General features: G+C 42.3%; 1 protein-coding gene across 3 annotated transcripts in view; it reads right to left on the minus strand.

The window, feature by feature from the left end:
* Positions 1-12,962, minus strand: part of LOC117369338 (suppressor of tumorigenicity 14 protein-like) — a 66,295-nt gene extending 53,333 nt beyond the window's left edge. The window contains exons 1-4 of one of the 3 annotated variants that reach the window (XM_033963793.1): positions 12,798-12,934; positions 11,215-11,379; positions 8,292-8,448; positions 7,661-7,824 (exon numbers count right to left, since the gene is read on the minus strand). In XM_033963793.1, the coding sequence (XP_033819684.1) occupies positions 7,661-7,824; positions 8,292-8,448; positions 11,215-11,292 (399 nt within the window). In that variant the 5' untranslated portion in view covers positions 11,293-11,379; positions 12,798-12,934. Of the gene's footprint in view, positions 1-7,660; positions 7,825-8,291; positions 8,449-11,214; positions 11,380-12,797 lie in introns of those variants that run through there. The other 2 variants (XM_033963795.1, XM_033963796.1) reach the window with 2 other exon arrangements.
* Between the last annotated feature and the right edge of the window lie 417 nt (positions 12,963-13,379).

Raw genomic sequence — 13,379 nt, forward strand, 5'->3', positions numbered from 1 at the left:
TCAAGGGGGGGATAGGCCTTCAAAGGGATCAGGCAGGCAGGCCTTCAAGGGGGGACAGGCCTTCAGGGGTGGGATGCAGACCTTTAAGGGGGGGACAGGCCTACAGAGGAGGGGGGCCCTGGTGTAGAAGTACACGGAGGGAAGAGGGGGGTTCAAAAAGACGCGCATATGCTGGACTTTGGGTGGGAAGAAATAATGGGTCTGAAAATAGAGAAGAGTGAGAGAGATGACGGACCATGGTTTTTAGGGAGGGAAGGAACAGAAAGGGAGAGAAGTTGGACACAAGGGATGGTGTGGAGGGGGGGATAGAGATACTGGATAGGAGGGTAGTTGGGAAAAGAAAGGGAGAGATGATGGACCCTGGGGTGGTGGGGAAGGAGGGAGAGATGCTGGATGAAAGGGTAATTAAGAAAAGATGGATCTGTGGAGGGAGACGAAAAAAAGGAAAGATGGGGAAGGAAGAGAAACGGGGACGACAGAGATGGCAGATGGATGGTTAGCATGCAGAAAGAAGGAAGAAGGAGACCCTGGCAAGCAAGTAATCAGAAGACAACCAGAGCCTTCGACCAACAAGATTTGAAAAATAACCAGACAACAAAAGTTAGAAAAACTAATTTTATTTTCTGTTTTGTGATTACAATATGTCAGATTTGAAATGTGTATCCTGCCAGAGCTGGAGCTAGGATTTAACAGAGAGAGGAAAAGTCCTTTTTGTTTCTTTATTTTATTACACCACAGCGCCAGTGTGGTTAGGAGAAGCCAAAGGGAGGTGAAAAAGCTATAAAATAAACCCACTAGGATGTTTGAAAATAAACACCTAATTGGGCAGGAAAGTTGAATCGAAAAACCAATTCAATAGGCTGAATCGAATCAAAATTTTTTTTCCTGAATTGGGCAGCACTAGTTTGCGCTACTATCTTAGACTTTAGGACCTGGGATTGGGGAAAGATGGCATCCTCAGTACTTTATAAAGGAAGTGAAATGAGGATTTGGTCAGACTTTTGAAGGGTCTGCAGAAGAAAAATATTGTATAGGCCGGGGATATGAGACAGCAGGAAACGGGAACTTTTCTTCCTTCTATTTTTGTGAATGGCAAGGCTGAGGATATCAGAGTTCAGTTAAAATATGTGCTTTATAAGAAAATATAATAATGTGTTTTATAAAGTTTATAAGCATTGCTGGCCTACCCGGTGAGGTGTTCCTAGTGGTGGTGGTGGTGGGAGCGTGTCAATGTGTTGAGAGGAAGAGGTGGTCTGGGAAATTCTGCTGAGCAAACTCCGGGCCCATTTCCACCCCCCAGTTAGTCCACTCCACTCAACTGGTTCACACACTGAGTGGGTCTTTGGGTGTTGTTTTGGGATCTCTTCCAGTGGTTTATCAGTATCTCCTTCTGGTCCAAGGAAGGAAACTTTGTTAACCTTAGCATTGACCTTCAGAATATGTTTGTAACAGCGCTGCTTGTGTGGCATTAGGCTATGTAGTGATCGAAAGAAAAAAGCAGACCTTTGCACATTTTTGCACTATATGGTGGGTGTATGAGGAGATTCACATTTCCTGCACAGCTAAGTCCTTGTGAAGTTACTTTGTTCTTTCTGTATTTGACATCTAGCAAGGTCTCTGTTTGGAAGGAAAGATCTAAGCTTAAAAATGAAGTGGCCAAAAGTTATGGTAAAAGCAGATAGCGTTGCTGGTTTTAAGAAAGATTTGGACAAATTCCTGGAGGAAAAATCCATAGTATATGGGGTAAGTATCTGCTTGCCCTGGATCGGTAGCATGGAATGTTGCTACTCTTTGGGTTTTGACCAGGTATTAGTGACCTGGATTGGTTACCATGAGAATGGGCTACTGGGCATGATGGACCATTGGTCTGACCCAGTTAGGCTATTCTTATGTTATATTCTCATCTGTAGGGGCCTTTGTTTTTACTTCTTAATTTAATGTATATTTTTCTGGGAACTTATCAGTGTTTTTTATAATGGGAACAAAAATGGAAGAGAATTAATGTGTGTGGAATGGGGGGATAACTAATTTCTTCAGCTAAATAATTCAATCCACCTCAACCAGACATAGGAGAATTCACGCACCATTCACATACCCTCCAACCAAAATTGTCAAAAGAAAAAAAAACTGTTCGACAACTTCCTAACACTCGACTCCCAACTCTACAACCTATTGACCTCTACCACAGACTACAAAACCTTCAAAAAAGAAATAAAAACCCTTCTATTCAAAAAACTCATAAAACCGAACTAACACAATCAGAACTGTCCCAAGTATCTCCTGCAACTACTCCAAATGTACTTCTGATGTCATGACAATTCAGACATAATTTATGTTATGTTTGGAATAATGGTTACATATATGAGGTTCAATAAAAGAAAATTTTCACTGCCTGTTTCTATTCTGACCATTTATTCCATTTCATGGTTATTACACAAAATATTTTTTTACATGGGGGGGGGGTGTCAAAAAATGATGGGCCCCGGGTGCTACATACCCTAGGTACGCCACTGGTAAAGAGTAAGTGGAGGTGTACCAAACTAGCCTCTGCTACTGCTGAGAAATAAAATTGATATTTGAATTCATTTTGGACTCTTTAGTCATCTTTTGGCCCACTCATTCTTTGTCACTCTGGCTTTTGTGGACTGGATGCCTATCTGTTTTCTAGTTGAATCCCATTGGGGAAGGGTTCAGCCCAGCTCCCTGTGTGACCATTTACCTTTTATCAGCCCTTTCTGGAAAACTGAGTCTAGAGAAAGAGCCATTTGTAAAGAACCTCTTTCCAAGGCAGAGGATTCACCAGAGATACTACCACTTCTACCACTAAAATAGACATATAGGGGCATTTTCAATATGATGTCCATGTCCGATTTTAGAAAAAAATGCCCAAAATTCCAGTAGAGAAAATGACCATTTTCAAACCAGAAAAATGTCCAGCTTTTTTTCAAAAATGGCCATTTGCTAGATGTCTTTGAGCTCTGTTTATCTTTTAGGACCATTTTCCCCTCTCATAAAAATCCATACACGTCCAGGGGAAAAATGAACAAAAACAAGCCATTAGAATGTATTGAGGGGGGGAGGCATTCTTAGTAGACTAGCCACACAGACATTCCAGCAGAGCAGTAATAATAATAATAATAATAATAATAACTTTATTTTTTCTATACTGCCATAATCTTGCGACTTCTAGGCGGTTTACAGTGAAAGAGAGCTATACAGTCAGCGAATTACAATGTGAGAACAGGTAGGAAGTCACTGAGTAATCAGTGTTTACAGGTTACAAATAGGTTACAGTATAAACTTGAATATTTTACATCAAAGGGGCTGGATGGTCAGCGAATTACAGAATCCAGATGGTGAGGAAGACACTGAATAGTCAAGAGAAGAACAGAATACATTTGTGAAGAAGCGTAGGGCACCCTAGGGGGCACTGCAGTGGAATTCACATAAAAGGTCCCAAATACACATCTCACCGTTACCCCCTTACATTGTATGGGGAGCCTTCCAAAACCCAGCAAAATCCTACTGTACTCATCTTACATCACAATAGCCCTTATGCTTGCAGGTGTAACCTATGTAGATACAGTAGGTTTTAGAGGGCTCACATGTTCCACCACAACTGTACTATTTAGTGTGGGATATAGGCCTAGGTCCCTATCTTTATACAGTAGTTCACTGTACTAACCACTAGGATACTCCAGGGATCTGTTTACTGCTCTAATAGGTTAGGCCAGAGGTCTTAAACTCAAAACCTTTGTAGACCACATTTTGGATTTGTAGGTACTTGGAGGGCCTCAGAAAAAATAGTTAATGTCTTATTAAAGAAATGACAATTTTGCATGAGATAAAACTCTTTATACAGTGGAACCTCGGTTTGCGAGTAACCCAGTTTGCAAGTGTTTTGCAAGACAAGCAAAGCACTCCCGCAAACCTTAACTCGCAAAATGAGCACTGTCCTGCTAAACGAGCACCCCCCCTGCTCGAACCGGCATCGCACCCCCCGCCCACGAACACTCCCTGCGAGAACCGCATCGCACCCCCGTGCTGGAAGCAGCATCCGCCCGCCCACCCAAACAAGCTCCTTACCCCATCTGCTGCGTGTCGGTGCCAGTTAAGGAAAGATCCCGCCTCTTGCCTGGGCTGGCCTTTGAGCATCTGCACATGCTCAAGGCCTTCTGGCTCTCGTTCTCTCCGAATTTCCCTTACTTCCTATGGGGAAACTCGCTTTGATATACGAGCAATTTGGTTTACGAGCATGCTTCTGGAACGAATTATGCTCGTAAACCAAGGTTACACTGAAGTTTATAAATCTTTCATTTTGGCTAAGTCTTAATAATATTGTAATTTATACTAAAGAAACATATGATCAAGAAATTGTTTTATTTTACTTTTGTGATTATGATAAACACACCGAGGGCCTCAAAATAGTACCCGGCGGGCCGCATGTGGTCCCCGGGCCACGAATTTGACACCACTGGGTTAGGCCATAACATCTAAAGCTGTCATACAGGTTGGTATGTACTTTTTTTTCACCTTTTTTTTTTGGGGGGGGGGGGGGGTTGGTCATGCCTTAATTCTTCTAGTGGTCATCTAGTCAGTCTGAGCACCTTTTTGGGCAGGGCAGTGGAAGCAGTACACAAAACCTTCCAGTTCCTCTATTTATGGTATCTCCACTTTGACTCCAGTTCCTTTATTTCTATATCTATATAGGAGTTTATGAGGTGGGGATGGGGACAAAGACATACTTTGTCCCCATGTCATTCTCTAGGTGCCACTTTCACTACTATCATAAAATATATTACATTTTGTAATCAAAGATCTTGATATCAAAATATATTCTAAAAGTAAAACATGGCTTGAAACAAATGGGTTATCTGTGAAATAAGAAATTAAAGTATTATAATATTTGCATGGCATACAATTAACTCTATTATGAGGAGTCAGAGTTGAAATCTGCACATTTTCACCAACTCCACAGCCCAAAACTTGTTTCCGACTAGACTCTACAGCCCTGCTTTTTGACACTTATTAAAACAGATCTAGCCTCAAACATCTAATTTTTCCCATGGATGTTTTCTACAATATTCCATTATTGCAAGAACACATCAAGTGATAAGTCCACCCTAGTCCTGTCCAAAACACCCCCCCCCCCTTGAGATTTAAATGGCCTGTGGCCAAACACCATGGAAACTGTCTTAAAATGGGTTTTGAAAATAGGAAATTGGACGTTTGGGCAAACAAACCATCTACCAACAACTTTTAGGATGTTTTTAAGTTTTGAAATGAGCCCCTAAGTGTAGCATATATCTCTATCTTACTTGTAACTAGAAATAGTTATACTGTATGTCAAACCGTGCACTTTACCCCTTTTTGCCATCCAAGTTAAAATAAATGTCTTTGGATAGAACTGTACCTCCCAGTCTAGGTGATTTATTGGATGAAGGAGTATGCTAAATGAGTGGATTTACTTTGCCTTTCAACTTGTTGACCCCAGCCCTGACCCATAAGCCAATCCTTAAAACTATTCAACGTACCTTACCCTAATGTTCAATGAGGTAACAAGGGTATCCTGAAAACCCGACTGGCTCGGTGAGTGTCCTGGGACTGCTTTGGTAACCACTGAACTTCTAGAATAGCTGCAAAAATACCTGAGCTCTCTCCCTTAAGGCAGTCTGGGACCCAAGATCGAGATTCCTGGAGGAGAAGTAGGAATCAAAACCTAGAATCAGTGTTATGAGACTCCTATTGGCAGGGAAGCTCGCTCTAGGTTTCTAGCCTCTGAAGATCAGCGAGTGGGTAAAGAACTGGATAGATAGCATGGTTGCCATGTTAGTCTGCTTAAGTATACAGAAATAAAAGGTTAAACAAACAAAAAAATATATTTTATGGATACAAATATGAGAAATGGTTTGCCAGAAGGACACTTGTCCATCAGCAACAACATGATAAGAAACATGGAACTTGCCCTGCAGCACAGCTAAGTTAGGAGAGACATAAGAACATCTACTATGAGGCTAGTTAAGCCTTCATGTGAGTTACATGGTGGGGCGGTGGAGTGGAGAGTGTGGTTAAAGCTAAACCCTCAACGCCCTGGGGTTGTGGGTTCAAACCCACGCCGCTCTTTATGACCCTGGGCAAGTCACTTAATTGCCCCAGGTACATTAGATAGATTGTGAGCCCACCGGGATAAACAGGGAAAAACCATTCTGAGATCTCCTGGGAGAACAGTATAGAAAAATAAATAAATATGGACATATCAGATGAACTCCCGAGATTCCCATCCATTTTCTTTTCTTTTCTTTTTTTTTTTTTTTTAAGCAAAACAGTCATACAATAAAAAAGGATCTAATATTTTTTTTTAAATTCTCAGGGTACCTACAATGAGGTAAAGCATGCAAATTTATCTCATGCATATTCATTATGGGTATCCTAAAAACCTGATTGGCTAGCTGTGTTCTGAGAACCATTGATATCGGTAGGGGCCCAGAATATATGTCTAGTGTGGTAAGTAATCATTAGTGCAGACATGAAATCTGCCAATCAGGTGGAGAAGGCTTCCTCAAGGGCAAGGCAGATGCTGGGTTGCATCCGTAGAAGTTTCGTCAGCAGAAAGCCTGCTGTCATAATGCCACTGTACAGGACCATGGTGAGACCTCATCTGGAATACTGCGTGCAATTCTGGAAGCCACATTACCGCAAAGACGTGCAGAGGGTTGAGTCGGTCCAAAGGATGGCCACCAGAATGGTCTCAGGGCTTAAAGGTCTCTCGTACGAAGCAAGACTAAACAATTTGCAGCTCTACACTCTCGAGGAACGCAGGGAGAGGGGAGACATGATTGAGACGTTTAAATACGTCACTGGACGTATAGAAGTGGAAGATAACATTTTCCTTCTCAGAGGCCCCTCAACCACAAGGGGGCACCCGCTCAAACTCAAGGGCGGGAAATTTCACGGCGACACCAGGAAGTATTTCTTCACGGAGCGAGTGATTGATCAATGGAACAAGCTTCCAGTACAGGTAATCGAGGCCAGCAGCGTGCCAGATTTTAAGAATAAATGGGACGCCCATGTGGGATCACTACGTGGGTCAGGGCAAAACATTGGCTAATCTTAAGGGGAGGGTCTATAGAGTGGGCAGACTTGATGGGCCTTGGCCCTTTTCTGCCGTCATCTTTCTATGTTTCTATGTTTCTAAGCATTCTAACACTATCGTTTTAGTGTAGGCCTTCTGTTCTAGCAGGCCTGAAGCAAACATAAAGTTTACACTGCCAGTATGTGGATAATTTCTTGGTCACTCTCACTCCTCCTCTCCCAGCCTAGAAATATACCAACAATAGCTGGCCATTCAGCAAGATATTTGGCTCAATGTTGTCCATATACTTTTTCAAAAATACAAATAAGCAAGTTATGTTCACCAGCTATCACAGAACATAGAATTTGTTATGAATAGGGCTCAATGTTGATAATTATAAGTACATGTAAATCTCTCAGTATCATTTACGTCTGATTCTGTACCTCCCTCCCTTTCAGCATGTAGTTTTCTTTGTGGTTAATTTGAAATCCCACTGAAGATCCAGAGCAGGACTCAGTAGTTTTAGCGAGATTCTTGTGCAAGCTCAGTATTCCACCTCTTGCTCTGGATTTTACATTAACTGCTCACCAGCTGATGTAGATCATTGGAAAGCTCCCAAAAAGCAGTTGACTCCACATTCTCCAGCTCAGCTGAGTAGGGCAGATTTGAAAGGGTTAAATAGCCACTGTACACCAGCTCGGTGTGGTCTGGAAGAGCTGGGGTGCTGCTAGGAGACATGGCTCTCTGATTAACTTTAAAAGAAAACAAAACAAAACACATATATAGTACAAATAAAAAGACATTGATAATATGCTAAAGATAAAGCCCTGTATGCAAGGATTTCTTCAATAGTGTTGTGTTTGCTGAGCAACTCATCCTAGTTTACTGTACAGATAAAATGGAGTCTGAAGCTCAATATGTATTCTGTGTGAATTTCAATTGTATCACTCAAATATCTTTTCCAAGCTCATATTCCACTAGACACTCACAATGACATCACCTTGTCAGAAATACTACATTGTAATGAGTGAAAAGTTTACTTAAGTCTCAAACCCCGGGGATTCAACAAATAGAAAGCCTGACCAAGACTTGCTTTATTAAGTTGTATAGGCCCTCATCTTAAAATGTTCCTGCACAGTGTTCCCTTACCAGTACAGTCAATTCCCCTGCCTCAGGCATTATACCCTCCCATTTTTGAAGAGCAAACTCCCACACTTACAGGCAAAATACCAGACCAGGAAGCCAATAACAGAGGCCAGGAGGATGAAGACCAGTACAAAGACCACCATGAGGAGAAGCCCGTCTTTTGAGTGACCCTCATCAGATCTCCTCACTTTTGGGAGAAATGCCACAGATTCTGGCCGGCCTTGTCCAGCCTGGGGAAAAGAAGGAAAAAAAAAAAGATTAATCCTATTCATGGTCTCAGCAGGAACCAGGTCTGTGATAAGAAGCAGGGGGACATATCTGGATGTGTGTCCTTCAATTCCATCCACTCTTTGCTTCTTCTAAGCAACTCCAAATGAGCATATTCATTAATTCGAATGGTGAATGGGCACATGACTGACATATATGGGTTTTGTGTGTGTTTGTGTGATTATGAGTATGAGTTTGAGAGATTTATCATCATTGTGAGTTTAGATTTTGAGTGTATCTTGAGTGTGGACGAGTATTAGGTTTGTGGCTCCGGAGATAAAAAATAAGATTGTCTTTGTTATTGGGGGATTCAGCCATTAGGAATTAAATAGTTAGGGGACAGGCAGCCATGAAGACTGCTTTGTAACTTATTTGCCCCAATTTTAGGAAGGAGCTGGTTATCTTAGTACCCTGCGGACATTAATATAAAGTAGTGCAGGATGATTAATTTAAGCTTCTAGGACAGTGGTTCCCAACTTTGTCCTGGGGGATCACCAGCCAGTCAGGTTTTCAGGATATCCCTAATGAATATGCATGAGAGAGGGGAGGAATATGTAGAGGCTGATAAAGAAAAGGCTGAATTGCTTAACAAATATATCTGTTCTGGGTTCACAGCAGAAGATAACGGGAGCCTACATCTATATAAAATTGCCAATCAATATAAAATTCAAAGAAAATTAAAGAAAAATCGTTACATCCTTCAAATATCCTGGTGTAAATATACATGATTTCCTACATAGTAACAGAAATCTGCCAATACTAAGTACAAAACAATATAACCTAAGAAGTTATTTATCAAATTGACCTAAGAATTGTTCTAATTGAATTGAATCGAAAAACACATAGGGCTCCTTTTACAAATTCCCGAGCGTGCTAGTCACTACCGCCTCCTTTTTAGGAGGTGGTAGATTTTCGGCTACCGTGCGCAATAACACGCGGTAATTTTGTGTGTGCGCTAAAAACCCTAACGCACCTTCGTAAAAGGAGCCCATAATCTTTATCCCTATTCATGCTCTTCACCTCTGCTTTCCCCCTCTACCAAGGTTTCTAATCATTTCCTCAGCAGCCATACAGAGCTAGAAAATCCTGGGGAAATTGTAAGGGCTCGTGAGGTTCAACTAAGAGATGGTTGGAGTGATGCCAAATGGGCAGAAGGGAATTGAAGATTCCCCTATGTAAGTTAGAACAGTGGCCACCAGGTTCTTCTCCATTTCCACATACACGCACCCACAAATTTCGCTGCAACTCCTCCAAGATCTTTATCTGCCTTAGCTTTTGGTTTTCTCGTTTCTTTCTTTTTTTTTTTTTTTTGATGTTATAAAAGATGATTTATTTATCACTCTTCACATAAGAATAAATAAAAATACAAATATGATAGTCCACATGTGTTAGTCTTACCAGACCCTACACGGTCCGTGTTTCGGCGAACACGCCTTCCTCAGGGGTCCAGTTGGATCTTTTTTTTTTTTTTTATATAACTCTAGAAAGGCATTGGTTTATTGCTATTAAAAAGCTTTGTAAGTGTGCATGAGTCCGTGTCTTCTTCTTTAGAAGCAAAGACAGATGAGGAACATTGTCTCTGGCTTTTGGTGCAAATATCAGTCAATGTACCTAATCATTTACTTATTCTTCGTCACCACTGTCCATTTCCACATCTATGCCTCTTGTCGTCTCAGTGGCCCGCGCCAAGATATCAGCCATCAGTGCCTCTTCTAGTTTCTTCCGCACCTGTTGCACTCGTTCTTCTTGTTTTCGAATATCATCATCTGTAACCATAAATGCTTTGCAAAGAGGCTGTGATGTGTTAAGCCAAACTGCCGGATTCTTTTCTACCACTGCGGAGAGCTGCCCTGTAATTGGTGCAGAGCTGGTGTGCAAAGCACTTGCAATCGCCGAAAGTAAGGTCTCATCTTTGTTACCTTGAAGACCTTTTGGTAGTTCCATTGATTTTATTATTTGTTCTGTTATATCAGATGCACTGGAATAAACGGTTGATGTCTGGAATGGCAGTCCGAGTAGCGCTTTGGATAGTGTGGTTCCTATGCGTACTGTGACTGTTTTTAAAGAAGTAGAATACAGACCCTGGTTTTCATTGGGATTGGTGTAGTTGAAAACTGAATTGAGAAAGGCAGAGCAAATTTGGAAATGAGCATCAGATGTTGAGAATTTGGCTTCATTTCAGTTTAAGAAACATGAATATATTTTATTCTATGAAATATCAAAAAAATTCCTACTATTCTGATAAGATACAGCATTCTTTGAATAGGCCTAAATGACTTTTTGAAACCGTATGTTATTTGTGTGATAAGAAAAAGAAGCAAAGTCAATGTAGTGGAGTTTGATGTAGAGCTTTTTGCTAAACATCTAGATCAGTGGTTCCCAACCCTGTCCTGGAGGAACACCAGGCCAATTGGGTTTTCAGGCTAGCCCTAATGAATATGCATGAAGCAAATTTGCATGCCTATAACTTCCATCATATGCAAATCTCTCTCATGCATATTCATTAGGGCTAGCCTGAAAACCCGATTGGCCTGGTGTTCCTCCAGGACAGGGTTGGGAACCACTGATCTAGAGAATAACATCTCTTGTTTATTTTAACTACTTCTTCATCGCTCCAAGTTCTTCTATCTCCTACTTCCTCCTCAGATTCCTCCTGATCACCAGGCCTGAATTTAGGCATTAGCAACTGCCTCTGGTGCCAAACCTCCATAGGTGCAGCTGCCACATACCTTGCTTGAGGTCTGTTGCTGCCTATAGAAACTCTGATACCAGAGAAGCCTGCAAGGTGTTGTGCAGGGCCTCTGCATGCTGGCCCCCAGGCACCATCCTCTTTCCTTCTGTTCCTCTTTCCTAAGTCACTTCAGATCTTTATTAGGTGCAGCAGAGAGGAAAATCTGGGTAGGGGAAAACCCAAAGGCTAATTATTTCTGGGGTGGGAACCCTCACTGCCCCATCTGCGCTCCCTCCTCCCCCCCCCCCCCACACACACACAGAGCAGTGACAAGTTAGCAATGCTGGGTCATGGCGAGTGCATGCTCCCTACTCCCTTGGCCGCCTTTTCCCAGTCTGATCAGATAGCATAGGAGAGGCTGCAGAAATAGGAGTTCTTGCTTATTGCACCCCCACTCTGTTACAGGGCTGTCAGGGATGGGGGGAGGCACAGGAATGTCATGGCGTTCAGTACACTTTCCTCAAAGCAATGCTCTACATCATACTTAATACCACTAAAGGTCAGTGATAATAAGTACCAGGTACAATATGTCCCTTCCTCAGAGAACTTATATGTCACTCTACTCCCCACAAACATGCTCCCTTCCCCCACCAGTTATACCACCCGATGCAGGTCATTCAACTTTGTTCCACTGCAGCTATTTCAAGGAGAAATGGGATTTTATCAGTACCGGTGCTGCACAGAGAAAACTATCAGAGCAGGTTAGAAAGCACCTCTGCTCCTACAACAGCATTCTTTCCTGACTGCGCATCTCCATGCTTTGCTCAGCTGTGAGCTCTCTGCTTCTGCTATTTCTGGTCTCTAGTTTCCATGCTTCATTAGCTCATGGAAAGTTCTGCCTGTGAGGTATCAGGGGTGTGACTCACAGGAACTGTTCTGGTTAAATGCAGTACTCGCAGGGGAGTATGTGTTCTGATAGTATTCTCAAAGGAAATCCTGCCAGGATTGCTGGACCCCTCCCGCCTCAGTTGCTATTTATTAACAAGATCCTCAGCAATTCAACACCCTCCAATGTCCACAGAGGTGAAAACACAGCCACATACTTAGGTACAGAATGGCACAGTGTGACCAGCCCGCTGCTTCTCAGAAACTGAGGCTTTCTACCCCTTCTCTCTGCAGGATACACTGTCAACAGGGCACAAATGCTCAAGTCCTTTAAAGCTGCCACCCCTGTAGTTCCATTAGTAAAAACACCCTCTCCACCCTGACTGGTAGATCAATTATTTCAATTTCGAAAAAGTTTAAACAACCTGGTTGTTTTCACAATAGTTTGTTTGATTTTAGCTTGTCGTATAGTCATTTTAAGCAATTCAACATACTTTTTTCAAACTTTTTCCATCCATCTAATGTGACCAATTTCTGTTTTTATCTCAGTTTTTACTTGTTATGTTTCATTTTTTTAATGAACTGTAAACCAAATAGAACTCCTTAGGGAGTAGATTCAGTATATAAAATGAAGATTAGATTAGATTAGACTAGACACCCATACACACAGAAGGCGATCGCACTGCACACAGAAGAATCAGCCTATCTACTACATACAGTAATAATGGAGATCAGTAGATCCTGTTTCTTTCTTACCTCTGATTCAAACTTCACTGTAGATCCCATCTCCTCTGGCTTTTCTTCAGGGAACACCTTTCCTTTCAGTAAGGTAACAGGGATACCCAGTCCTCAGTCCCTGAATCCCAGCCCCCACCCCAAACCCCTGTCCTTAGTCCCTAAATCCCAGTTTCCTAGTTCCCATCCCAGCCCTCAGCTCAAAATTCTGCCCTCTCTGTTTGAACCCCAGCCCCAACCCCTGTCCTCAGCCCCTGAATCCCAAGCCCAACCACTATCCCCTTTATTCCTGAATCCCAACCCCAAGCCAAAAACCCTGGCAGTAACACGCTTTATTTAGTCCCCATCTCTTCCTACTAAACACAGCTAAGCCTAGCACACTCCCCAGGTCTCAGGTAAGAAGGAAGTGACCTCAGGATATCTCATCTCGTAGCTTAAATATTCAATCTCAACTCGGAGAAAAATATCTGAAGGTAGGAGGAGATGGGGAGGCTGGGCCTGCCCTATAAAGCCAGGATGAGGAGGCTTCCTGCATGTGGTAAAAGGGGGAATTTCACATTCACCTCTCCCTTTCCCAGTCTAGATTCCCCCTCCCCTCTTAAG

This window comes from Geotrypetes seraphini, chromosome 11 (assembly GCF_902459505.1).
Source record: "Geotrypetes seraphini chromosome 11, aGeoSer1.1, whole genome shotgun sequence".
NCBI lineage: Eukaryota > Metazoa > Chordata > Amphibia > Gymnophiona > Dermophiidae > Geotrypetes > Geotrypetes seraphini.